This window comes from Haliotis cracherodii, unplaced genomic scaffold, assembly GCF_022045235.1.
Source record: "Haliotis cracherodii isolate W230 unplaced genomic scaffold, xgHalCrac1.p SCAF_23, whole genome shotgun sequence".
In the NCBI taxonomy this organism is placed as follows: domain Eukaryota; kingdom Metazoa; phylum Mollusca; class Gastropoda; order Lepetellida; family Haliotidae; genus Haliotis; species Haliotis cracherodii.
Window position 1 is genome coordinate 1,823,986 of NW_027266279.1, and position 27,543 is coordinate 1,851,528.

Consider the following 27,543-nt stretch of genomic DNA (forward strand, 5'->3'; position numbering starts at 1 on the left):
GCATAAAGTCGTTATCTCTGGATATAGGTCCTGGACTCAAACTATGAAGTCGTTATCTCTAGATAGCATTCCTGGACTCAAGACATAAAGTCATTATCTTTAGATATCAGTCCTGGACTCAAGGCATAAAGTCGTTATCTCTGGATATAGGTCCTGGACTCAAACTATAAAGTCGTTATCTCTAGATAGCATTCCTGGACTCAAGACATAAAGTCGTTATCTCTGGATATTTGCCCTGGGCTCAAGCTATAAAGGGGCGATCTCTGGATATTTGTCCTGGACTCAAGCTATAAAGTCGTTATCTCTAGATAGCATTCCTGGACTCAAGACATAAAGTCATTATCTTTAGATATCAGTCCTGGACTCAAGGCATAAAGTCGTTATCTCTGGATATAGGTCCTGGACTCAAACTATAAAGTCGTTATCTCTAGATAGCATTCCTGGACTCAAGACATAAAGTCGTTCGCTCTGGATATTTGCCCTGGGCTCAAGCTATAAAGGGGTGATCTCTGGATATTTGCCCTGGACTCAAGCTATAAAGGGGTGATCTCTGGATATTTGTCCTGGACTCAAGCTATAAAGTCGTTATCTCTAGATAGCATTCCTGGACTCAAGACATAAAGTCATTATCTTTAGATATCAGTCCTGGACTCAAGGCATAAAGTCGTTATCTCTGGATATAGGTCCTGGACTCAAACTATAAAGTCGTTATCTCTAGATAGCATTCCTGGACTCAAGGCATAAAGTCGTTAGCTCTGGATATTTGCCCTGGACTCAAGCTATAAAGGGGTGATCTCTGGATATTTGTCCTGGACTCAAGCTATAAAGTCGTTATCTCTAGATAGCATTCCTGGACTCAAGACATAAAGTCATTATCTTTAGATATCAGTCCTGGACTCAAGGCATAAAGTCGTTATCTCTGGATATAGGTCCTGGACTCAAACTATAAAGTCGTTATCTCTAGATAGCATTCCTGGACTCAAGACATAAAGTCGTTAGCTCTGGATATTTGCCCTGGACTCAAGCTATAAAGGGGTGATCTCTGGATATTTGTCCTGGACTCAAGCTATAAAGTCGTTATCTCTAGATAGCATTCCTGGACTCAAGACATAAAGTCATTATCTTTAGATATCAGTCCTGGACTCAAGGCATAAAGTCGTTATCTCTGGATATAGATCCTGGACTGAAACTAGAAAGTCGTTATCTCTAGATAGCATTCCTGGACTCAAGACATAAAGTCGTTATCTCTGGATATTTGCCCTGGGCTCAAGCTATAAAGGGGTGATCTCTGGATATTTGTCCTGGACTCAAGCTATAAAGTCGTTATCTCTAGATAGCATTCCTGGACTCAAGACATAAAGTCATTATCTTTAGATATCAGTCCTGGACTCAAGGCATAAAGTCGTTATCTCTGGATATAGGTCCTGGACTCAAACTATAAAGTCGTTATCTCTAGATAGCATTCCTGGACTCAAGACATAAAGTCGTTAGCTCTGGATATTTGCCCTGGACTCAAGCTATAAAGGGGTGATCTCTGGATATTTGTCCTGGACTCAAGCTATAAAGTCGTTATCTCTAGATAGCATTCCTGGACTCAAGACATAAAGTCATTATCTTTAGATATCAGTCCTGGACTCAAGGCATAAAGTCGTTATCTCTGGATATAGGTCCTGGACTCAAACTATAAAGTCGTTATCTCTAGATAGCATTCCTGGACTCAAGACATAAAGTCGTTATCTCTGGATATTTGCCCTGGGCTCAAGCTATAAAGGGGTGATCTCTGGATATTTGTCCTGGACTCAAGCTATAAAGTCGTTATCTCTAGATAGCATTCCTGGACTCAAGACATAAAGTCATTATCTTTAGATATCAGCCCTGGACTCAAGGCATAAAGTCGTTATCTCTGGATATAGGTCCTGGACTCAAACTATAAAGTCGTTATCTCTAGATAGCATTCCTGGACTCAAGACATAAAGTCGTTATCTCTGGATATTTGCCCTGGACTCAAGCTATAAAGGGGTGATCTCTGGATATTTGTCCTGGACTCAAGCTATAAAGTCGTTATCTCTAGATAGCATTCCTGGACTCAAGACATAAAGTCATTACCCTTTAGATATCAGCCCTGGACTCAAGGCATAAAGTCGTTATCTCTGGATATAGGTCCTGGACTCAAACTATAAAGTCGTTATCTCTAGATAGCATTCCTGGACTCAAGACATAAAGTCGTTATCTCTGGATATTTGCCCTGGGCTCAAGCTATAAAGGGGTGATCTCTGGATATTTGTCCTGGACTCAATGCATAAAGTCGTTATCTCTAGATAGCATTCCTGGACTCAAGACATAAAGTCATTACCCTTTAGATATCAGCCCTCGACTCAAGGCATAAAGTCGTTATCTCTGGATATAGGTCCTGGACTCAAACTATAAAGTCGTTATCTCTAGATAGCATTCCTGGACTCAAGACATAAAGTCGTTAGCTCTGGATATTTGCCCTGGACTCAAGCTATAAAGGGGTGATCTCTGGATATTTGTCCTGGACTCAAACTATAAAGTCGTTATCTCTAGATAGCATTCCTGGACTCAAGACATAAAGTCGTTAGCTCTGGATATTTGCCCTGGACTCAAGCTATAAAGGGGTGATCTCTGGATATTTGTCCTGGACTCAAGCTATAAAGTCGTTATCTCTAGATAGCATTCCTGGACACAAGACATAAAGTCATTACCTTTTAGATATCAGTCCTGGACTCAAGGCATAAAGTCGTTATCTCTGGATATAGGTCCTGGACTGAAACTATAAAGTCGTTATCTCTAGATAGCATTCCTGGACTCAAGACATAAAGTCGTTATCTCTGGATATTTGCCCTGGGCTCAAGCTATAAAGGGGTGATCTCTGGATATTTGTCCTGGACTCAAGCTATAAAGTCGTTATCTCTAGATAGCATTCCTGGACTCAAGACATAAAGTCATTATCTTTAGATATCAGTCCTGGACTCAAGGCATAAAGTCGTTATCTCTGGATATAGATCCTGGACTGAAACTATAAAGTCGTTATCTCTAGATAGCATTCCTGGACTCAAGACATAAAGTCGTTATCTCTGGATATTTGCCCTGGGCTCAAGCTATAAAGGGGTGATCTCTGGATATTTGTCCTGGACTCAAGCTATAAAGTCGTTATCTCTAGATAGCATTCCTGGACTCAAGACATAAAGTCATTATCTTTAGATATCAGTCCTGGACTCAAGGCATAAAGTCGTTATCTCTGGATATAGGTCCTGGACTCAAACTATAAAGTCGTTATCTCTAGATAGCATTCCTGGACTCAAGACATAAAGTCGTTAGCTCTGGATATTTGCCCTGGACTCAAGCTATAAAGGGGTGATCTCTGGATATTTGTCCTGGACTCAAGCTATAAAGTCGTTATCTCTAGATAGCATTCCTGGACTCAAGACATAAAGTCATTATCTTTAGATATCAGTCCTGGACTCAAGGCATAAAGTCGTTATCTCTGGATATAGGTCCTGGACTCAAACTATAAAGTCGTTATCTCTAGATAGCATTCCTGGACTCAAGACATAAAGTCGTTAGCTCTGGATATTTGCCCTGGACTCAAGCTATAAAGGGGTGATCTCTGGATATTTGTCCTGGACTCAAGCTATAAAGTCGTTATCTCTAGATAGCATTCCTGGACTCAAGACATAAAGTCATTACCCTTTAGATATCAGCCCTGGACTCAAGGCATAAAGTCGTTATCTCTGGATATAGGTCCTGGACTCAAACTATAAAGTCGTTATCTCTAGATAGCATTCCTGGACTCAAGACATAAAGTCGTTATCTCTGGATATTTGCCCTGGGCTCAAGCTATAAAGGGGTGATCTCTGGATATTTGTCCTGGACTCAATGCATAAAGTCGTTATCTCTAGATAGCATTCCTGGACTCAAGACATAAAGTCATTACCCTTTAGATATCAGCCCTGGACTCAAGGCATAAAGTCGTTATCTCTGGATATAGGTCCTGGCCTCAAACTATAAAGTCGTTATCTCTAGATAGCATTCCTGGACTCAAGACATAAAGTCGTTAGCTCTGGATATTTGCCCTGGACTCAAGCTATAAAGGGGTGATCTCTGGATATTTGTCCTGGACTCAAACTATAAAGTCGTTATCTCTAGATAGCATTCCTGGACTCAAGACATAAAGTCATTATCTTTAGATATCAGTCCTGGACTCAAGGCATAAAGTCGTTATCTCTGGATATAGGTCCTGGACTCAAACTATAAAGTCGTTATCTCTAGATAGCATTCCTGGACTCAAGACATAAAGTCGTTAGCTCTGGATATTTGCCCTGGACTCAAGCTATAAAGGGGTGATCTCTGGATATTTGTCCTGGACTCAAGCTATAAAGTCGTTATCTCTAGATAGCATTCCTGGACTCAAGACATAAAGTCATTATCTTTAGATATCAGTCCTGGACTCAAGGCATAAAGTCGTTATCTCTGGATATAGGTCCTGGACTCAAACTATAAAGTCGTTATCTCTAGATAGCATTCCTGGACTCAAGACATAAAGTCGTTAGCTCTGGATATTTGCCCTGGACTCAAGCTATAAAGGGGTGATCTCTGGATATTTGTCCTGGACTCAAGCTATAAAGTCGTTATCTCTAGATAGCATTCCTGGACACAAGACATAAAGTCATTACCTTTTAGATATCAGTCCTGGACTCAAGGCATAAAGTCGTTATCTCTGGATATAGGTCCTGGACTGAAACTATAAAGTCGTTATCTCTAGATAGCATTCCTGGACTCAAGACATAAAGTCGTTATCTCTGGATATTTGCCCTGGGCTCAAGCTAAAAAGGGGTGATCTCTGGATATTTGTCCTGGACTCAAGCTATAAAGTCGTTATCTCTAGATAGCATTCCTGGACTCAAGACATAAAGTCATTATCTTTAGATATCAGTCCTGGACTCAAGGCATAAAGTCGTTATCTCTGGATATAGATCCTGGACTGAAACTATAAAGTCGTTATCTCTAGATAGCATTCCTGGACTCAAGACATAAAGTCGTTATCTCTGGATATTTGCCCTGGGCTCAAGCTATAAAGGGGTGATCTCTGGATATTTGTCCTGGACTCAAGCTATAAAGTCGTTATCTCTAGATAGCATTCCTGGACTCAAGACATAAAGTCATTATCTTTAGATATCAGTCCTGGACTCAAGGCATAAAGTCGTTATCTCTGGATATAGGTCCTGGACTCAAACTATAAAGTCGTTATCTCTAGATAGCATTCCTGGACTCAAGACATAAAGTCGTTAGCTCTGGATATTTGCCCTGGACTCAAGCTATAAAGGGGTGATCTCTGGATATTTGTCCTGGACTCAAGCTATAAAGTCGTTATCTCTAGATAGCATTCCTGGACTCAAGACATAAAGTCATTATCTTTAGATATCAGTCCTGGACTCAAGGCATAAAGTCGTTATCTCTGGATATAGGTCCTGGACTCAAACTATAAAGTCGTTATCTCTAGATAGCATTCCTGGACTCAAGACATAAAGTCGTTATCTCTGGATATTTGCCCTGGGCTCAAGCTATAAAGGGGTGATCTCTGGATATTTGTCCTGGACTCAAGCTATAAAGTCGTTATCTCTAGATAGCATTCCTGGACTCAAGACATAAAGTCATTATCTTTAGATATCAGCCCTGGACTCAAGGCATAAAGTCGTTATCTCTGGATATAGGTCCTGGACTCAAACTATAAAGTCGTTATCTCTAGATAGCATTCCTGGACTCAAGACATAAAGTCGTTAGCTCTGGATATTTGCCCTGGACTCAAGCTATAAAGGGGTGATCTCTGGATATTTGTCCTGGACTCAAACTATAAAGTCGTTATCTCTAGATAGCATTCCTGGACTCAAGACATAAAGTCGTTAGCTCTGGATATTTGCCCTGGACTCAAGCTATAAAGGGGTGATCTCTGGATATTTGTCCTGGACTCAAGCTATAAAGTCGTTATCTCTAGATAGCATTCCTGGACACAAGACATAAAGTCATTACCTTTTAGATATCAGTCCTGGACTCAAGGCATAAAGTCGTTATCTCTGGATATAGGTCCTGGACTCAAACTATAAAGTCGTTATCTCTAGATAGCATTCCTGGACTCAAGACATAAAGTCGTTATCTCTGGATATTTGCCCTGGGCTCAAGCTATAAAGGGGTGATCTCTGGATATTTGTCCTGGACTCAAGCTATAAAGTCGTTATCTCTAGATAGCATTCCTGGACTCGAGACATAAAGTCATTATCTTTAGATATCAGCCCTGGACTCAAGGCATAAAGTCGTTATCTCTGGATATAGGTCCTGGACTCAAACTATAAAGTCGTTATCTCTAGATAGCATTCCTGGACTCAAGGCATAAAGTCGTTATCTCTGGATATTTGCCCTGGACTCAAGCTGTAAAGGGGTGATCTCTGGATATTTGTCCTGGACTCAAGCTATAAAGTCGTTATCTCTAGATAGCATTCCTGGACTCAAGACATAAAGTCATTACCCTTTAGATATCAGTCCTGGACTCAAGGCATAAAGTCGTTATCTCTGGATATAGATCCTGGACTGAAACTATAAAGTCGTTATCTCTAGATAGCATTCCTGGACTCAAGACATAAAGTCGTTATCTCTGGATATTTGCCCTGGGCTCAAGCTATAAAGGGGTGATCTCTGGATATTTGTCCTGGACTCAAGCTATAAAGTCGTTATCTCTAGATAGCATTCCTGGACTCAAGACATAAAGTCATTATCTTTAGATATCAGTCCTGGACTCAAGGCATAAAGTCGTTATCTCTGGATATAGGTCCTGGACTCAAACTATAAAGTCGTTATCTCTAGATAGCATTCCTGGACTCAAGACATAAAGTCGTTAGCTCTGGATATTTGCCCTGGACTCAAGCTATAAAGGGGTGATCTCTGGATATTTGTCCTGGACTCAAGCTATAAAGTCGTTATCTCTAGATAGCATTCCTGGACTCAAGACATAAAGTCATTATCTTTAGATATCAGTCCTGGACTCAAGGCATAAAGTCGTTATCTCTGGATATAGGTCCTGGACTCAAACTATAAAGTCGTTATCTCTAGATAGCATTCCTGGACTCAAGGCATAAAGTCGTTAGCTCTGGATATTTGCCCTGGACTCAAGCTATAAAGGGGTGATCTCTGGATATTTGTCCTGGACTCAAGCTATAAAGTCGTTATCTCTAGATAGCATTCCTGGACTCAAGACATAAAGTCATTATCTTTAGATATCAGTCCTGGACTCAAGGCATAAAGTCGTTATCTCTGGATATAGGTCCTGGACTCAAACTATAAAGTCGTTATCTCTAGATAGCATTCCTGGACTCAAGACATAAAGTCATTATCTTTAGATATCAGTCCTGGACTCAAGGCATAAAGTCGTTATCTCTGGATATAGGTCCTGGACTCAAACTATAAAGTCATTATCTCTAGATAGCATTCCTGGACTCAAGACATAAAGTCGTTAGCTCTGGATATTTGCCCTGGGCTCAAGCTATAAAGGGGTGATCTCTGGATATTTGTCCTGGACTCAAGCTATAAAGTCGTTATCTCTAGATAGCATTCCTGGACTCAAGACATAAAGTCATTATCTTTAGATATCAGTCCTGGACTCAAGGCATAAAGTCGTTATCTCTGGATATAGGTCCTGGACTCAAACTATAAAGTCGTTATCTCTAGATAGCATTCCTGGACTCAAGACATAAAGTCGTTAGCTCTGGATATTTGCCCTGGGCTCAAGCTATAAAGGGGTGATCTCTGGATATTTGTCCTGGACTCAAACTATAAAGTCGTTATCTCTAGATAGCATTCCTGGACTCAAGACATAAAGTCGTTAGCTCTGGATATTTGCCCTGGACTCAAGCTATAAAGGGGTGATCTCTGGATATTTGTCCTGGACTCAAGCTATAAAGTCGTTATCTCTAGATAGCATTCCTGGACTCAAGACATAAAGTCATTATCTTTAGATATCAGTCCTGGACTCAAGGCATAAAGTCGTTATCTCTGGATATAGGTCCTGGACTCAAACTATAAAGTCGTTATCTCTAGATAGCATTCCTGGACTCAAGGCATAAAGTCGTTAGCTCTGGATATTTGCCCTGGACTCAAGCTATAAAGGGGTGATCTCTGGATATTTGTCCTGGACTCAAGCTATAAAGTCGTTATCTCTAGATAGCATTCCTGGACTCAAGACATAAAGTCATTATCTTTAGATATCAGTCCTGGACTCAAGGCATAAAGTCGTTATCTCTGGATATAGGTCCTGGACTCAAACTATAAAGTCGTTATCTCTAGATAGCATTCCTGGACTCAAGACATAAAGTCGTTAGCTCTGGATATTTGCCCTGGACTCAAGCTATAAAGGGGTGATCTCTGGATATTTGTCCTGGACTCAAGCTATAAAGTCGTTATCTCTAGATAGCATTCCTGGACTCAAGACATAAAGTCATTATCTTTAGATATCAGTCCTGGACTCAAGGCATAAAGTCGTTATCTCTGGATATAGATCCTGGACTGAAACTATAAAGTCGTTATCTCTAGATAGCATTCCTGGACTCAAGACATAAAGTCGTTAGCTCTGGATATTTGCCCTGGACTCAAGCTATAAAGGGGTGATCTCTGGATATTTGTCCTGGACTCAAGCTATAAAGTCGTTATCTCTAGATAGCATTCCTGGACTCAAGACATAAAGTCATTATCTTTAGATATCAGTCCTGGACTCAAGGCATAAAGTCGTTATCTCTGGATATAGGTCCTGGACTGAAACTATAAAGTCGTTATCTCTAGATAGCATTCCTGGACTCAAGACATAAAGTCGTTAGCTCTGGATATTTGCCCTGGACTCAAGCTATAAAGGGGTGATCTCTGGATATTTGTCCTGGACTCAAACTATAAAGTCGTTATCTCTAGATAGCATTCCTGGACTCAAGACATAAAGTCGTTAGCTCTGGATATTTGCCCTGGACTCAAGCTATAAAGGGGTGATCTCTGGATATTTGTCCTGGACTCAAGCTATAAAGTCGTTATCTCTAGATAGCATTCCTGGACTCAAGACATAAAGTCATTATCTTTAGATATCAGTCCTGGACTCAAGGCATAAAGTCGTTATCTCTGGATATAGGTCCTGGACTGAAACTATAAAGTCGTTATCTCTAGATAGCATTCCTGGACTCAAGACATAAAGTCGTTAGCTCTGGATATTTGCCCTGGACTCAAGCTATAAAGGGGTGATCTCTGGATATTTGTCCTGGACTCAAGCTATAAAGTCGTTATCTCTAGATAGCATTCCTGGACTCAAGACATAAAGTCATTATCTTTAGATATCAGTCCTGGACTCAAGGCATAAAGTCGTTATCTCTGGATATAGGTCCTGGACTGAAACTATAAAGTCGTTATCTCTAGATAGCATTCCTGGACTCAAGACATAAAGTCGTTAGCTCTGGATATTTGCCCTGGACTCAAGCTATAAAGGGGTGATCTCTGGATATTTGTCCTGGACTCAAACTATAAAGTCGTTATCTCTAGATAGCATTCCTGGACTCAAGACATAAAGTCGTTAGCTCTGGATATTTGCCCTGGACTCAAGCTATAAAGGGGTGATCTCTGGATATTTGTCCTGGACTCAAGCTATAAAGTCGTTATCTCTAGATAGCATTCCTGGACTCAAGACATAAAGTCATTATCTTTAGATATCAGTCCTGGACTCAAGGCATAAAGTCGTTATCTCTGGATATAGGTCCTGGACTCAAACTATAAAGTCGTTATCTCTAGATAGCATTCCTGGACTCAAGACATAAAGTCATTATCTTTAGATATCAGTCCTGGACTCAAGGCATAAAGTCGTTATCTCTGGATATAGGTCCTGGACTCAAACTATAAAGTCATTATCTCTAGATAGCATTCCTGGACTCAAGACATAAAGTCGTTAGCTCTGGATATTTGCCCTGGGCTCAAGCTATAAAGGGGTGATCTCTGGATATTTGTCCTGGACTCAAGCTATAAAGTCGTTATCTCTAGATAGCATTCCTGGACTCAAGACATAAAGTCATTATCTTTAGATATCAGTCCTGGACTCAAGGCATAAAGTCGTTATCTCTGGATATAGGTCCTGGACTCAAACTATAAAGTCGTTATCTCTAGATAGCATTCCTGGACTCAAGACATAAAGTCGTTATCTCTGGATATTTGCCCTGGGCTCAAGCTATAAAGGGGTGATCTCTGGATATTTGTCCTGGACTCAAACTATAAAGTCGTTATCTCTAGATAGCATTCCTGGACTCAAGACATAAAGTCGTTAGCTCTGGATATTTGCCCTGGGCTCAAGCTATAAAGGGGTGATCTCTGGATATTTGTCCTGGACTCAAACTATAAAGTCGTTATCTCTAGATAGCATTCCTGGACTCAAGACATAAAGTCGTTATCTCTGGATATTTGCCCTGGACTCAAGCTATAAAGGGGTGATCTCTGGATATTTGTCCTGGACTCAAGCTATAAAGTCGTTATCTCTAGATAGCATTCCTGGACTCAAGACATAAAGTCATTATCTTTAGATATCAGTCCTGGACTCAAGGCATAAAGTCGTTATCTCTGGATATAGGTCCTGGACTCAAACTATAAAGTCGTTATCTCTAGATAGCATTCCTGGACTCAAGACATAAAGTCGTTAGCTCTGGATATTTGCCCTGGACTCAAGCTATAAAGGGGTGATCTCTGGATATTTGTCCTGGACTCAAGCTATAAAGTCGTTATCTCTAGATAGCATTCCTGGACTCAAGACATAAAGTCATTATCTTTAGATATCAGTCCTGGACTCAAGGCATAAAGTCGTTATCTCTGGATATAGGTCCTGGACTGAAACTAGAAAGTCGTTATCTCTAGATAGCATTCCTGGACTCAAGACATAAAGTCGTTATCTCTGGATATTTGCCCTGGGCTCAAGCTATAAAGGGGTGATCTCTGGATATTTGTCCTGGACTCAAGCTATAAAGTCGTTATCTCTAGATAGCATTCCTGGACTCAAGACATAAAGTCATTATCTTTAGATATCAGCCCTGGACTCAAGGCATAAAGTCGTTATCTCTGGATATAGGTCCTGGACTCAAACTATAAAGTCGTTATCTCTAGATAGCATTCCTGGACTCAAGACATAAAGTCGTTATCTCTGGATATTTGCCCTGGGCTCAAGCTATAAAGGGGTGATCTCTGGATATTTGTCCTGGACTCAAGCTATAAAGTCGTTATCTCTAGATAGCATTCCTGGACTCAAGACATAAAGTCATTATCTTTAGATATCAGCCCTGGACTCAAGGCATAAAGTCGTTATCTCTGGATATAGGTCCTGGACTCAAACTATAAAGTCGTTATCTCTAGATAGCATTCCTGGACTCAAGGCATAAAGTCGTTATCTCTGGATATTTGCCCTGGACTCAAGCTATAAAGGGGTGATCTCTGGATATTTGTCCTGGACTCAAGCTATAAAGTCGTTATCTCTAGATAGCATTCCTGGACTCAAGACATAAAGTCATTACCCTTTAGATATCAGTCCTGGACTCAAGGCATAAAGTCGTTATCTCTGGATATAGGTCCTGGACTCAAACTATAAAGTCGTTATCTCTAGATAGCATTCCTGGACTCAAGACATAAAGTCGTTATCTCTGGATATTTGCCCTGGGCTCAAGCTATAAAGGGGTGATCTCTGGATATTTGTCCTGGACTCAAGCTATAAAGTCGTTATCTCTAGATAGCATTCCTGGACTCAAGACATAAAGTCATTATCTTTAGATATCAGCCCTGGACTCAAGGCATAAAGTCGTTATCTCTGGATATAGGTCCTGGACTCAAACTATAAAGTCGTTATCTCTAGATAGCATTCCTGGACTCAAGACATAAAGTCGTTAGCTCTGGATATTTGCCCTGGACTCAAGCTATAAAGTGGTGATCTCTAGATGTTAGTCCTGGACTCTAGCTATAAAGTCATTATCTTTAGATATCAGTCGTGGACTCAAGCTATAAAGTGGTGATCTCTAGATGTTAGTCCTGGACTCTAGCTATAAAGTCATTATCTTTAGATATCAGTCGTGGACTCAACCCATAAAGTCGTTATCTCTAGATGTTAGTCCTGGACTCAAGCTATAAAGTCGTGATCTCTAGATATTACTCCTGGAATCAAGCTATAAAGTCTTTGTCTTTAGATATTAGTACTGGACTCAAGCTATAAAGTCGTGATCTTTAGACAGCACTACTGACCTCGAGCTATTAAGTCGTGATATCTACTTATGAACCTCTGATGACGTCACACGACAGTAACAAAAGGTTCCTTTAAATGTTAATAAACTTCCAAGACAGGCAATATCAACAATACCCGGGACCTGATGAATACATTTATTTCAGTTGTAATATCAGGTTTTACAATTAACGTTTCATAAACCTGCCACAATTGTGTTCGATGATTGGTAAAAAGTCACCATATCTGTTTAACATAAATCGAATGTTCAACCCACCATATCGTGTGAAGTTTTGTAACTTTTATACCGCGATACATTGTATTGTTTCACTATAAGGTATCTCGATGTTTTCTTATATTTTCTGATATTTCTTGCATTTTAGTCGGTTCATAAAGCAGTCGGTTTTGGTTGAAAATGTTAAGCCTTTATTGAAAGCCTATATATATATATATATATTTATCATATAATGGGTAGGTTTCTCGGCAGGATTTAGCCAACGGATAAAAGCGATATCCGTTGGGGTCATATGCGGATAGAGATGCAAATATCAAAGGTCAAATAGGGACAACTTTCACTGTTTATAAACAAACATGGCGTTGTCCTCGTCATTCGGCGATCGAGTCAGAATAAACCATCGGGAATCTGGATAAACTACAGGGATAATTGCTATCATTATCAAAAGGACAGTCTAATATACTGAAAATCAGTGTCTTACTGTGACGCAGCAAAGGCATTTTATAAGTTTTGGCAACTTTGGAGATATAAATTTCGAAACAATTTTGCGAGGGGCACGAGGCCTAGTCAAGCGGGATCAGTAGCCATATCTGTGCTTGTAGACCTCTGCGGCTTGAAACCTTCTCCACAAATTAAAATAGTTGGATTCGACCGAAATATGTTTGAATTGTTACCTTGTTTCGTTTTGTCGATGTGTGTACATCTGACTGTACTTAACGTTATGACAGGACAGAGCGACAGTCAACAATGTCTGACCGTGGCCGTGACGTCTCATAGACTAGGGTTAGAGTAGCTTCCCTTTGACAAAGGGCAGTTACTCTAGCGGACAGACCGATGGATTGCCGCGAAAGGCAATTAAAAACAATGTTGCTTCGCCACTGTATAAGAAACTGATTTCAGTTGGGACTATATTGGCTACTGTCAGACTGACACATCATTTACCCTGTGACGTAGTAAATATTAATGCGCACATTCCAGGAAAACTCGTAATGTTTCGGTAATGTTTGTGAGAGAAGGAAAGCTATTTTCAAGCACAGAATTAAAGAATGACATTATTTGATAAAGAGGTTATCCCGCTTGTGTGTTTGGGGATGGTAAATATCCTGTATTAGGCTCGCAAAATACAATGTTTATTCCCAATGCAGAATATTGACCATCCCCAAACACACTCGCGTGATAACCTCTATATATTATAACCCGGCCTCAACCTAGTAAGTTGTGATCTGAAAGTAAGTATCACGTGACGTCAAAATATTGCTGCCTTAATTTATTGTTTCACTGTGTTCATACCACGAATCTGAATTGACTTTGAAGTTAGGTTCTTATTTATTATTCCTTCTTCTAAATACAATTATTGTTAACAATTAATCATAGAAATAATTATCTGTTCTGTGGAAAAGTGATTTTCACCACATCTTGCCAATGGACATAAGTTGCATTTACGGCGTTATAAGGGTTATTTTTCCCTTGCCCCCCTTGTTAACTTCAGACCTAAGTACTTACATATATGTGCAAAAGCATCGTTGAGGGAGTATCACGTATCAGCGTCCTCGCGTCAGGGCACCGTTTACAAACGTGGGGGTATTCTTTGGATGTTAAGAGTCTGTACTGACATATACTTCCTGGTATTAACAGCTATCGATTCAATCCCACACTCGTGCTACTTGTCCCACTTTAACTCTTTCTACGCCAGTCAGACAGAAGCTTTTCCTTCTACCACACCCAGTTCGGGCAGCAGTGTTGAAAGCGTTAGTCTGACATACTGGGATATTAAATCAATACAACTTGAAACTGTGCACTCACTTAAGTACAGATAAATGTTGTGAATCCACTTGCGATTAGGGGGAGTTAATCCCGCTGTTCTATGGAATCCGAGAAGGGACTTTGTTGCATTGTTGCCTTCTCTCCCTTACCAAAACAAGCAAAAAGTGTCAAAATTAACCAAAACGCGACAATGTGACAATTTGTCGCATTGTCGTTTTATCGCCCTTTGAATAATCTTGTATATTTTACCAAAGGGCGACATGGGACATTTTTCCGGGTCGAAATCTGTTCCCATGTTGCATTGTCGACCCATCAAAAGATAATTTTGTCATGTTGCTGTGGTAAGACTCTACGACTTCACCATGCATATTGATGGTGTATTTAACACCGTCTTCGACATCACCATGTTTATTGATGGTGTATTTAACACCGTCTTCGACACCCCCATGTATGTTGATAGTGTTTTTAACACCGTCTTCGACATCCCCATGTTTATTGATAGTGTATTTAACACCGTCTTCGACTTCACCATGTAAATTGATAGTGTATTTAACACCGTCTTGGACTTCACCATGTAAATTGATAGTGTATTTAACACCATCTTTTTACATCACCATGTGTATTGATAGTGTATTTAACCCCGTCTTTGACATCACCATGTATATTCATAGTGTATTTAACACCGTCTACGATATCACCATGTATATTGATAGTGTATTTAACACCGTCTTTGACATCACCATGTATATTGATAGTGTATTTAACCCCGTCTTCGACTTCACCATGTAAATTGATAGTGTATTTTACACCGTCTTCGACTTCACCATGTAAATTGATAGTGTATTTAACACCATCTTTTTACATCACCATGTGTATTGATAGTGTATTTAACCCCGTCTTTGACATCACCATGTATATTCATAGTGTATTTAACACCGTCTTCGACTTCACCATGTATATTGATAGTGTATTTAACACCGTCTACGATATCACCATGTATATTGATAGTGTATTTAACACCGTCTTTGACATCACCATGTATATTGATAGTGTATTTAACACCGTCTACGATATCACCATGTATGTTGATAGTGTATTTAACACCGTCTTCGACTTCACCATGTATATTGATAGTCATGTATATTGCTGGTATATTTAACACCGTCTACGACATCACCATGTATATTGATAGTCGTGTATATTGCTGGTATATTGTTATAAGGTAAAAATGCATCCCCAAACCTTAGAAAATTATAACAAGGTCAACCTTTAAATTGATGGTTATAGCTTTAACACGAGGGAAACACAGAGCTGCCGACTTGGCGCAAACAAGCAGGAAATCAATAGAGCAATGACAGTTACTGGGTATTTCGAGATAGCTTCTGTGTTGTTGTCGCCAATTAATCAATAGACATCTTTAATAGGTTAGTAGGTTCTGGTAGTTTTCCAATCACGACACAGACGAGACTTCATGGTCTGATATTGTTCATAACCAATTTAAAAATATCTTTGAGGACATGTGACAAAGACAGGCCCGAACACTTCAAAATGACACCTTAAACATTTGGAGAGGAGAGTGCGGTTTAAAAATCGATTGAGTCTAATCCCACGCAGTGACGAGCCTGGCCGGTCTGATCCTGTCGTGTCTTGATAGGTGGACTGACGAGTAAGTAAAACTATGCGAGTATAAAGCCTGGTGTTGCGGTCATTATGCGTATGAATGCTGTTTGAGACTTTCGGAGAAAGAATCGATAGACAAATCACTCCTAGACTCAGATAACCCGATTCTGACCAGCCGAGCTGCAAAGTCATGACCTATCTTGCCATGACGACACGGAACGACAATACGTTTAGGTAACTGTAGTAGGGTCCCACCTGACGCAGTTACGACAATACGTAACACAGCCTTCGACTTTACGATGTGTATTGATGATGAATTGAATGACTGATGAGCTGCAGGAATTTTTTTCAGTTTATCAAACGTTTCATTTATACTGATGTAGAAAGTAGTAGGGGGTATGGTTCCAGATACAGTGAAATCCCCCTTCACCTGGGGGTATGGTTTCAGATACCATGAAATCCCCCTTCGCCTGGGGGTATGGTTCCAGATGCCGTGAAATCCTCCTTCACCTGGGGGTATGGTTCCAGATGCCCTGAAATCCCCCTTCACCTGGGGGTATGGTTCCAGATACCGTGATATCCTCCTTCACCTAGGGATATGGTTCCAGATACCGTGATATCCTCCTTCACCTGGGGGTATGGTTCCAGATACCGTGAAATCCTCCTTCACCTGGGGATATGGTTCCAGATGCCGTGAAACCCTCCTTCGCCTGGGGGTATGGTTCCAGATGCCGTGAAATCCTCCTTCGCCTGGGGGTATGGTTCCAGATGCCGTGAAATCCTCCTTCACCTGGATGTATGGTTCCAGATGCCGTGAAACTCTCCTTCGCCTGGGGGTATGGTTCCAGGTACAGAGACATCCTCCTTCATCTGGGTGTGGTTCCAGATGCCGTGATATCCTTTTTAATCTGGATGAATGGTTCGAGATGCCGTGAAATCCTCCTTCACCTGGTGGTATGGTTCCAGATACCGTGATATCCTCCTTCATCTGGGTGTGGTTCCAGATGCCGTGAAATCCTCCTTCACCTGGGGGTATGGTTCCAGATGCCGTGAAATTCTCCTTCGCCTGGGGGTATGGTTCCAGGTACAGAGACATCCTCCTTCATCTGGGTGTGGTTCCAGATGCCGTGAAATCCTCCTTCACCTGGGGGTGTGGTTCGAGATGCCGTGAAATCCTCCTTCACCTTGGGGTATGGTTCCAGATGCCGTGAAATCCTCCTTCGCCTGGGGGTATGGTTCCAGATGCCGTGAAATCCTCCTTCACCTTGGGATATTGTTCCAGATGCCGTGAAACCCTCCTTCGCCTGGGGGTATGGTTCCAGATGCCGTGAAATCCTCCTTCACCTGGATGTATGGTTCCAGATGCCGTGAAACTCTCCTTCGCCTGGGGGTATGGTTCCAGGTACAGAGACATCCTCCTTCATCTAGGTGTGGTTCCAGATGCCGTGATATCCTTTTTAATCTGGATGAATGGTTCGAGATGCCGTGAAATCCTCCTTCATCTGGTGGTATGGTTCCATATACCGTGATATCCTCCTTCATCTGGGTGTGGTTCCAGATACCGTGAAATCCTCCTTCACCTGGGGGTATGGTTCCAGATGCCGTGAAATTCTCCTTCGCCTGGGGGTATGGTTCCAGGTACAGAGACATCCTCCTTCATCTGGGTGTGGTTCCAGATGCCGTGAAATCCTCCTTCACCTGGGGGTGTGGTTCGAGATGCCGTGAAATCCTCCTTCACCTGGGGGTATGGTTCCAGATACCGTGAAATCCTATTTAATCTTGATGAATGGTTCCAGATGCCGTGAAATCCTCCTTCACCTGGGGGTATGGTTCCAGATACCGTGAAATCCTATCTAATCTTGATGAATGGTTCCAGATACCGTGAAATCCTCCTTCACCTGGGGGTATGGTTCCAGATACCGTGAAATCCTATTTAATCTTGATGAATGGTTCCAGATGGCGTGAAATCCTCCTTCACCTGGATGTATGGTTCCAGATACCGTGAAATCCTCCTTCACCTGGAGGTATTGTTCGAGATACAGTGAAATCCTCCTTCACCTGGGGGTATGGTTCCAGATACCGTGAAATCCTATTTAATCTTGATGAATGGTTCCAGATGGCGTGAAATCCTCCTTCACCTGGGGGTATGTCCGGATACCGTGAAATCCTATTTAATCTTGATGAATGGTTCCAGATGCCGTGAAATCCTGCTTCACCTGGGGGTATGGTTCGAGATACCGTGAAATCCTCCTTCACCTGGAGGTATGGTTCGAGATACTGTGAAATCCTCCTTCACCTGGGGGTATGGTTCGAGATACCGTGAAATCCTATCTAATCTTGAATGGTTCCAGATACCGTGAAATCCGCCTTCACCTGGGGGTATGGTTCCAGATACCGTGAAATCCTTTTTAATCTTGATGAATGGTTCCAGATGGCGTGAAATCCTCCTTCACCTGGATGTATGGTTCCAGATACCGTGAAATCCTCCTTCACCTGGAGGTATGGTTCCAGATACCGTGAAATCCTCCTTCACCTGGGGGTATGGTTCCAGATACCGTGAAATCCTATTTAATCTTGATGAATGGTTCCAGATGCCGTGAAATCCTCCTTCACCTGGGGGTATGTCCGGATACCGTGAAATCCTATTTAATCTTGATGAATGGTTCCAGATGCCGTGAAATCCTCCTTCACCTGGGGGTATGGTTCGAGATACCGTGAAATCCTATTTAATCTTGATGAATGGTTCCAGATGCCGTGAAATCCTCCTTCACCTGGATGTTTGGTTCCAAATACCATGAAATCTCCTTCACCTGGGGGTATGGTTCCAGATACCGTGAAATCCTATTTAATCTTGATGAATGGTTCCAGATGCCGTGAAATCCTCCTTCACCTGGGGGTATGGTTTCCAGATACCGTGAAATCCTACTTCATGTGGGGGTATGGTTCCAGATACCTTGAAATCCTATTTAATCTTGATGAATGGTTCCAGATGCCGTGAAATCCTCCTTCACCTGGGGGTATGGTTCCAGATACCGTGAAATCCTCCTTCACCTGGGGGTATGGTTCCAGATACCGTGAAATCCTCCTTCACCTGGAGGTATGGTTCGAGATACTGTGAAATCCTCCTTCACCTGGGGGTATGGTTCGAGATACCGTGAAATCCTATCTAATCTTGATGAATGGTTCCAGATACCGTGAAATCCTCCTTCACCTGGGGGTATGGTTCCAGATACCGTGAAATCCTATTTAATCTGGATGAATGGTTCCAGATGGCGTGAAATCCTCCTTCACCTGGATGTATGGTTTCAGATACCGTGAAATCCTCCTTCACCTGGAGGTATGGTTCGAGATACCGTGAAATCCTCCTTCACCTGGGGGTATGGTTCCAGATACCGTGAAATCCTATTTAATCTTGATGAATGGTTCCAGATGCCGTGAAATCCTCCTTCACCTGGGGGTATGTCCGGATACCGTGAAATCCTATTTAATCTTGATGAATGGTTCCAGATGCCGTGAAATCCTCCTTCACCTGGGGGTATGGTTCCAGATACCGTGAAATCCTATTTAATCTTGATGAATGGTTCCAGATGCCGTGAAATCCTCCTTCACCTGGGGGTATGGTTTCCAGATACCGTGAAATCCTACTTCATGTGGGGGTATGGTTCCAGATACCTTGAAATCCTATTTAATCTTGATGAATGGTTCCAGATGCCGTGAAATCCTCCTTCACCTGGGGGTATGGTTCCAGATACCGTGAAATCCTCCTTCACCTGGGGGTATGGTTCCAGATACCGTGAAATCCTCCTTCACCTGGAGGTATGGTTCGAGATACTGTGAAATCCTCCTTCACCTGGGGGTATGGTTCGAGATACCGTGAAATCCTATCTAATCTTGATGAATGGTTCCAGATACCGTGAAATCCTCCTTCACCTGGGGGTATGGTTCCAGATACCGTGAAATCCTATTTAATCTGGATGAATGGTTCCAGATGGCGTGAAATCCTCCTTCACCTGGATGTATGGTTTCAGATACCGTGAAATCCTCCTTCACCTGGAGGTATGGTTCGAGATACCGTGAAATCCTCCTTCACCTGGGGGTATGGTTCCAGATACCGTGAAATCCTATTTAATCTTGATGAATGGTTCCAGATGCCGTGAAATCCTCCTTCACCTGGGGGTATGTCCGGATACCGTGAAATCCTATTTAATCTTGATGAATGGTTCCAGATGCCGTGAAATCCTCCTTCACCTGGGGGTATGGTTCCAGATACCGTGAAATCCTATTTATTCTTGATGAATGGTTCCAGATGCCGTGAAATCCTCCTTCACCTGGATGTTTGGTTCCAGATGCCGTGAAATCTCCTTCACCTGGGGGTATGGTTCCAGATACCGTGAAATCCTTTTTAATCTTGATGAATGGTTCCAGATGCCGTGAAATCCTCCTTCACCTGGGGGTATGGTTCCAGATACCGTGAAATCCTACTTCATGTGGGGGTATGGTTCCAGATACCGTGAAATCCTATTTAATCTTGATGAATGGTTCCAGATGCCGTGAAATCCTCCTTCACCTGGGGGTATGGTTCCAGATACCGTGAAATCCTATTTAATCTTGATGAATGGCTCCAGATGGCGTGAAATCCTCCTTCACCTGGGGGTATGGTTCCAGATACCGTGAAATCCTATTTAATCTTGATGAATGGTTCCAGATGCCGTGAAATCCTCCTTCACCTGGGGGTATGGTTCCAGATGCCGTGAAATCCTCCTTCACCTGGGGGTATGGTTCCAGATACCGTGATATCCTCCTTCACCTGGGGGTATGGTTCCGGATGCCGTGATATCCTCCTTCACCTGGGGGTATGGTTCCAGGAACAGAGACATCCTCTTTAATCTGGATGAATGGTTCGAGATACAGTGAAAATATCCTTAGTCTGGACGGCTTAGTTCCAGATTAACAAATTCGCGGATTAACGAATCAAGGTTGGGAGAAATATTGCACTAAACATACATGGACAATGACAAACGGTAGATCAATCTGTAAAGCTTTACTCCAAATCATAATATATATTCCAACACCGACACATTTATTTGACAGCGATCGAAATGCAACTGTTTTCAAGTGTGCTTGGGGGCGGTCGGGTAGCCTAGTGGTTAAAGCGTTCGCGCGTCACGCCGAAGACCGGGGTTCTATTCCCGACATGGGTACACCATTTCTGGTGTCCCCCGCTGTGATATTGCTGGAATATTGCTAAAAGCGGCGTAAAACCATACTCACTCACTCACTCAAGTGTGCTTGAAGGCACTCGTGATATTTTTCAGGTGTGCCTCAAACGATATATGTGTGCCATGGCTTATCATGACATCCCTATTCCTGGCATATTTTGCAAAGTAATACATCTTTATTTCTATCACAAATAGGCCAAGATTTATTTGAACTGTGAAAACACATAGTCAACTTTAGCTCGAATCAGAAAAGATGTGTTTTTGTGCTCAAGTCCATCTCCAAAGAGACATCCACTGACATCGTTGTGTTTTATTATCTCATGCCTGAATACCCGTGGAAGTTGATATTGTGGCAAGTGAAACGATATCCTCGATGTAAATTACATTGTATAATCTTCACATGAAACAGGTGATATATTTGGTATACATTCTTGAAATTGATTGTGTGCAGTAAGTTGAGGTGAGGTGAATATGGTCTTAACGTCGCGTCCAAGATTATTGCACTTATATAGCGACGTGCATGCACGTTTGTGTGTGTGTGTGTGTGTTGCTGCTTGTACTAGTCCGGACTGATGCCGATTTATAGTGCTAGCACACTGAGATACCATGCCTCAGTTTAACATGAATACCCCACTCAGACACAGTATACTGACTCCTAGCCGACCAGTCCTTGTTTTAGCCCCTTAATGTCGAGCGCCAGACAGGGTAACAACAAATACCATCTTTTAACGTCTTTTGGTATGACGCGGCAGTAAGGACACTCGGAGTGTTTTAACGGTGCAATCAGCACACTTCGAAATCTGTTTGACAACAATGACAGTCTCGGAGTCCCCACGGTGTCACAATGCGGAGAGGAAACAGTTCCGTGAAGCTCTGTGAATATTTATATCAGTGTATCGTCACAACTGGGATATAAACTGCCCGGCAAAAGAAAGTGTACACAAAATTTGATCTGACTATAATATAACAAAACACAACTGTGATACCCGTATCAAATTCATCACCCTCGAAAAACCTTTCCGTGTTTGTCTCAGTATTTACCCACTCTCAAACACGGGTGAGTTCACCAAGTTCACCTTGTCTTCGTGCTGGATTGTATCGGAGCTCAAGCTTTACGATACATGATTTTACGACGTTTCGTTTAATTGTCAAACCCTCAGAACATGTTTGTCAACGCTTCGCTATTCAGTATTCCAGCTTTGAGACGTCGGTTTGTGAATAACCGAATGTTGTCCAGATAACCCGGTGACTGATATTATGATCAAAATTCCACACCGTCGGGGTTTGTTGACGCGAGACAAACCCATCCAGTGAGTCACCTCCTATGACAGCAGAGGCTGCTTGAACCAATTCTATCACTCAATCCCCACTGGAACCCTTAAATGTACCTGTTCGATTCGTTCGATATTAAAGGGACACATATGAATCAATGACAAAAGTTAGCAAGAATAAGACCAATCCGTACATTTGGATACAAGCATATTGAAGTTTAATGAGAATATTGATTGTCAATGGAAGATAATAGAATACGAAAACAAAGATACAAATGTATGCCTGAATATTTTGGTGAACAAGAATACCGTAAAAACCAGACCAAATCACTTACTTGATTTACGGAACCCGCGGTGATTTTTTTAAACGAAATTGCGCAAAATAATGCAACCGTTCCTGCTGTCAAAATAATTCGCCCTGATGTTGTTTTATTTCAAGTGAGGGAGCTACTCCCGTATTTCAATGCCGACCCGTGAAGATCCGGGTTAGAAGATAACTTCAGCAACCCGCGCTTGTCGTAAGAGGCGAGTAGTCTAATTTTGGTCTGGCATGTTCTCTCTTCAAAGTCCAATTAAGAACTTGTCACGCACCTGTCTATCTGAGTCGGATTATGACTTTGAAGGGCTTCGAACCCAATCAATACATTCACACCTAATACAGGAGCAAAAAGCAAACAATAAGGATAAATTATTTGTTTGTTTGTTTGTTGTTTAGCGCCACACTTGGCAATATTCCAGCTATATGATGGCGGTCTGTTAATAATTGAGTCTGGACCAGACAATCTAGTGATTCACAGCATGAGCGTCGATTCACGCAATTGGGATACGCTGACATGCATGAACCAAGTCACCTAGCCTGACCACCCGATCCCATAAATCGCCTCTCACGACAAGCAAAATCGCCATTTACGGTATGCATGGGTTGCTGAAGGCCTATTCTACCCCGGATCTTCACGGGTCAAAGATAAATTAAGATTAACATTTAAAACTAAAATAGGGAATCGAATAATATGACATCTCTGTTGACTTAAGTAATAATCTGCTTTCCTGTTTGATAATGCACAATAAATACTGCTTATTTACAAAATGATAAGAATTCATAGAGACATGTAAATTTAAAGGAACGTTGATAATTAAATCTCCAAGATCCTGTTGTAACATGTAAACTTCTCACTGAACATATCTCTGATTGTAAGAAACGGTTGTGTTGAAGGAATGCAATATTTTACCCAAAATGAACTCTTTCTTAGGAATATGGAAAGGGTATTATCGCTTTTGTTTGGATATATTCCAGCAATATCTCGAAACCAAAAGTGGGGTTCAGACATTGTACCACGTATAGAATCAAACCCAGACTGCGCCAAAACGAGCGATCGCATTAACCACTAGGCTACCCCAGTGTCACTGGTTTTACGAAGACGTCAACACATATATCCGGCCATAAGGTAAAGCTGGAGACAATGGCGTTTTTGTTTCACATAAAACAACCTTACCGACAAGTGAGCTGCAGTGAGTATGGCTTTACGTTTCTTTCTGCAATATTCCAGTAACATCACAAGGGACACCAAAAAATGGGCATAATCGACCAGGGACTTCGGCGTGACGAGCGACCTCTTCAACCACAAGGCTACCCCACCGCGTCTCTTGACAAGTATATACTAGACAGACGTAATACAGACATCATAGCTAGATATCACCACAGAGTTGATGTTTGTAGCATATGAACCTGTGATGATTTAAATAAGATTTCAGGAAGTGTGATTTGAAAAGGCGACGTACAAGGAATAATATTACATTGTTGTACAAGCAGGAAGTAAAGCTGCACCCTAAAACGGGGGATTTGAGGCTTCCAAATATTATGGATTGACGATTACATATCCAATTTCTTTATGTAAATAGGAATTCGATTTTTATTATGTCGTGTCACCTTAAAGCGTGAGGAAAGTCCGAAAACATGTAAAAACACAATCCATTCCATAATCTTACTATGTTAAAAAATATCTGCTGAAAGCAGGGTTCATTGTACGATCCCGACAATATCATGAGCATGTGTTTATAAATCACCGTCAAATAGTGATGATACCAGGTGTTCACGAAATGGTGAGCCCCATGGGTGGTACCCGTTACAAACACATGCAAGGGCAAGTCAACTGGGTTTTTGGGTTGTCGTAATCGAGTTGACTTTGTAGCCTTCGTGTCACGAATGAATTATTTCATCGGAAATACGTGACAGCATTTTAGGATTATTCATATTGATGAATGTAATTGATGTAAATTGATCATAAATGTTTACAAACACTGACTTTTTCCATGTCTTGAAAAAGCTCATTTTTCCACAAAAGCCTAGATCAAGGAAAATGGGGCATCAGGACGGATAACTTTCCATCTGACGCAACTGAAGAATAATCATTCAATTAGGGTTTGACCCTTTTTTCGCCCTGATGATTAAGCTCCAGGAAATCTGTTATTTTGATATTGAACAAGGTGAGCGTACCCTGCCCCACCAGTGGTACCCGTTATAGACACATGCAAAGGCAAGTCAACCGTTCACCCGAAGAAAGCACGGGAACATATTGAACCAGCCAAAATAGGGAATTGCATCGGACATCATATTTGCCTATGATGTGTCAAATTTGGAAATGTCCCCCGCATTAAACATCTTTAAAGCTTTAGTAAGGCCTGGAATGTTGATCAAACAACTTTTGGACAAGCCTCCGTTTGAATTCGTGGTAGAAAGAGCATGCTCTATTGTATCTGAAAAATTGTGAAATGTGGACACCAAAGGCTGGAGCTGAGGGAACATTCCTCGACATAAAGGGAAAGTTGAATTTTGGAAATTGGAAGTCATCCCCTCTTGTCATACAGCCTCTGAATCTTTAGCAAAGAGTGAGTGAGTGAGTTGGGTTTAACGCCGCTTTTAACAGTATTCCAGTTATATCGTGGCGTGTCAGCTTAATGCGAGAGGAAAGCCCGAAGTGATGCAGGTCTCAGACGTTTACCACTTCGGTGAAACCCACGAGCACGGGTATGGTGCTGAAAAACCTAGAAACATAATCGGGGCGAACCGGGATTCAAACCCACAATCGTGCCCAAGGGACGCAACTCTGCACTGCGAATCGCGGCGCCTTAGACGACTGGGCCACCCGTGACCCCTTTTTGCAAAGAAATAAATAGGAAACATATCTCTTGAAACTGGTTTCTTTTATTTCGAGCCTGGTGGAAAGTGTCTATTTGACCATTATTCATTTTGCCAATCCAAGCAGACATTCTGTTGGCACAAAGAAACATATCAGCAAGGATAAGTGGGAACACATTTCGTGACGATCGAGGTGCCCACGCCTTGCCTGAATGTCCTACCCTCATATCCAACACGGAGGTCATCAATTACGAAGTCCAGGATTGCATATGAATCCTTGAGCAAGGGTACTGCGCTGACAAACCAGGGAACAGAGCCTCAAAGGGATTTACATGTGTTCATAAGTGTGGACATGAATGTTTAGTTCCGTCTCAGGCAGCAATATCTCATCTATGCCTATGAACAATCGAGGCAACAAAAGTGAGTCTGGGTTGCCAGCATGAGTGACCATGCCCGACGTCAGGTCACATACTGAGAGCATCCAATCCTCATTGTTGTTCTCCTCCTCATACTGGCGTGCTAGGGACATGCATCTCCTGCCAATGAATGAATAGGTCGGGATACAAGAACAGAAGCTATTCTGAGTAGTGGGTTTGGGTTAACGTCGTTTTAAGCTGTATTGCAGTTATAGGATGGTGTGTCAGCTTGATGTGGAGGCAAGTCCGGACTCATGCTGACCTTGAACGATATCCAATTTGGTAAGACCACGAGCAAGGGTATGGTGCTGACATACGTTGAAACCTTATCAGTGCAAACCTGTGATTCCCACCTATCTAAACAGATTTTATGTAGACACGAGTCTCCACGACGAACTGCAACATCTTAGACGAGTGGTAAAGCCGTGCCCCAAGACGTATATAAACATCAAGGGCTTTTGGCAATGTTAACAGATCATGGTATTTCAGGAAAGTCATATTCGTAAGAGGACGTTCAGTGAAATAGGGTTTAACTTTTAAAAAACATATGCATGCATCTGTGTGTGCTTGTTCTAGACTTCTGTCGGTTTGAGAGTGATAGCCTTCTGAGAAACAATTCCGCAGTTTGCCACGATATCCCACTCAGATAACATTGTACCCGAGCCGACCAGTCCTTGTATATGTGTTTTATTCCGTCATGCCGAACGCCAAACAGGGTAACACCTTTGAACCCCTTTGCTGAGACGGGGTAGCCTGGTGGTTAAAGTGTTCGCTCGTCATGCCGAAGACCCTGGTTCGATTACCCACATGGGTACAATGTGTGAAGCCCATTTCTGCTGCTTTTGATGCGAATGGGGAGTGGCAAGTTTCAAGGACCGTATTCCAAATAAGTCCACCAGGACACGAACCAACAAAGGCGTCGCCATTTTTATCGCACTGGATAAATTTATGGATATCTGGATGAGGAAAGTAGAGCTTGCCAGCTGCCGCCTGTTTAGACAAGCATGGGTTCGTTCCCATTCCAGTTCCAGTTCCAGGTCCTGTTACTGTTACCGTGCCAACGGTCGGGGGTGGCGTCACAACAACGCCTGCAGTGGTGGCGTATTCACAAGCTCGGCGGGGCTGGTTCCATATTAGCATTGACGGACATGAGAGAATTGTCGCTCCCCTATTTGGGCCACATTCAATGAACTTTGTGTTGATGTTGGGGATGGCAAAATAGATCAGCCCGGCCGCGTAATTGGCTTTGGTGCAGAAACCAGACGTGATGGTGATAGCGGCGGGTGTGACTTGGGGGACAACAGGTGACCGACACGACGTGGTAGCCGAGTTATACGTCAACCCCGACGGACATTGGATGATGTACATCTGGCCAATGTTGTCGCACTGGAGAAATAAACTTACTGGCCAAAGTCACCATGATAAACTTACTGGTCATAGTCACCATGATAAACTTACTGGCCATAGTCACCATGATAAACATACTGGACATAGTCACCATGATAAACTTACTGGACATAGTCACCATGATAAACTTACTGGACATAGTCACCATGATAAACTTACTGGACATAGACACCTTGGTAAACTTACTGGCCATAA

General features: G+C 42.0%; 2 protein-coding genes across 2 annotated transcripts in view; both read right to left on the reverse strand.

The window, feature by feature from the left end:
• The window catches only part of LOC139471903 (toll-like receptor 4), a 30,985-nt gene extending 13,990 nt beyond the window's left edge, over positions 1-16,995 (reverse strand). Inside the window, exon 1 of the mRNA XM_071254416.1 lies at positions 16,552-16,995. Coding sequence (XP_071110517.1) covers positions 16,552-16,995 — 444 coding nt within the window. The remainder of the gene's footprint in view (positions 1-16,551) is intronic.
• Positions 16,996-17,159: 164 nt separating this feature from the next.
• On the reverse strand, positions 17,160-27,330 carry LOC139471904 (uncharacterized). The gene is made up of 3 exons (XM_071254417.1): positions 26,749-27,330; positions 17,480-17,637; positions 17,160-17,283 (listed from the first exon to the last, which is right to left on the reverse strand). The coding sequence occupies exons 1-3, from the start codon at positions 27,307-27,309 to the stop codon at positions 17,160-17,162; spliced, it is 843 nt and encodes a 280-aa protein (XP_071110518.1). The 5' UTR covers positions 27,310-27,330.
• Positions 27,331-27,543: the final 213 nt, after the last annotated feature.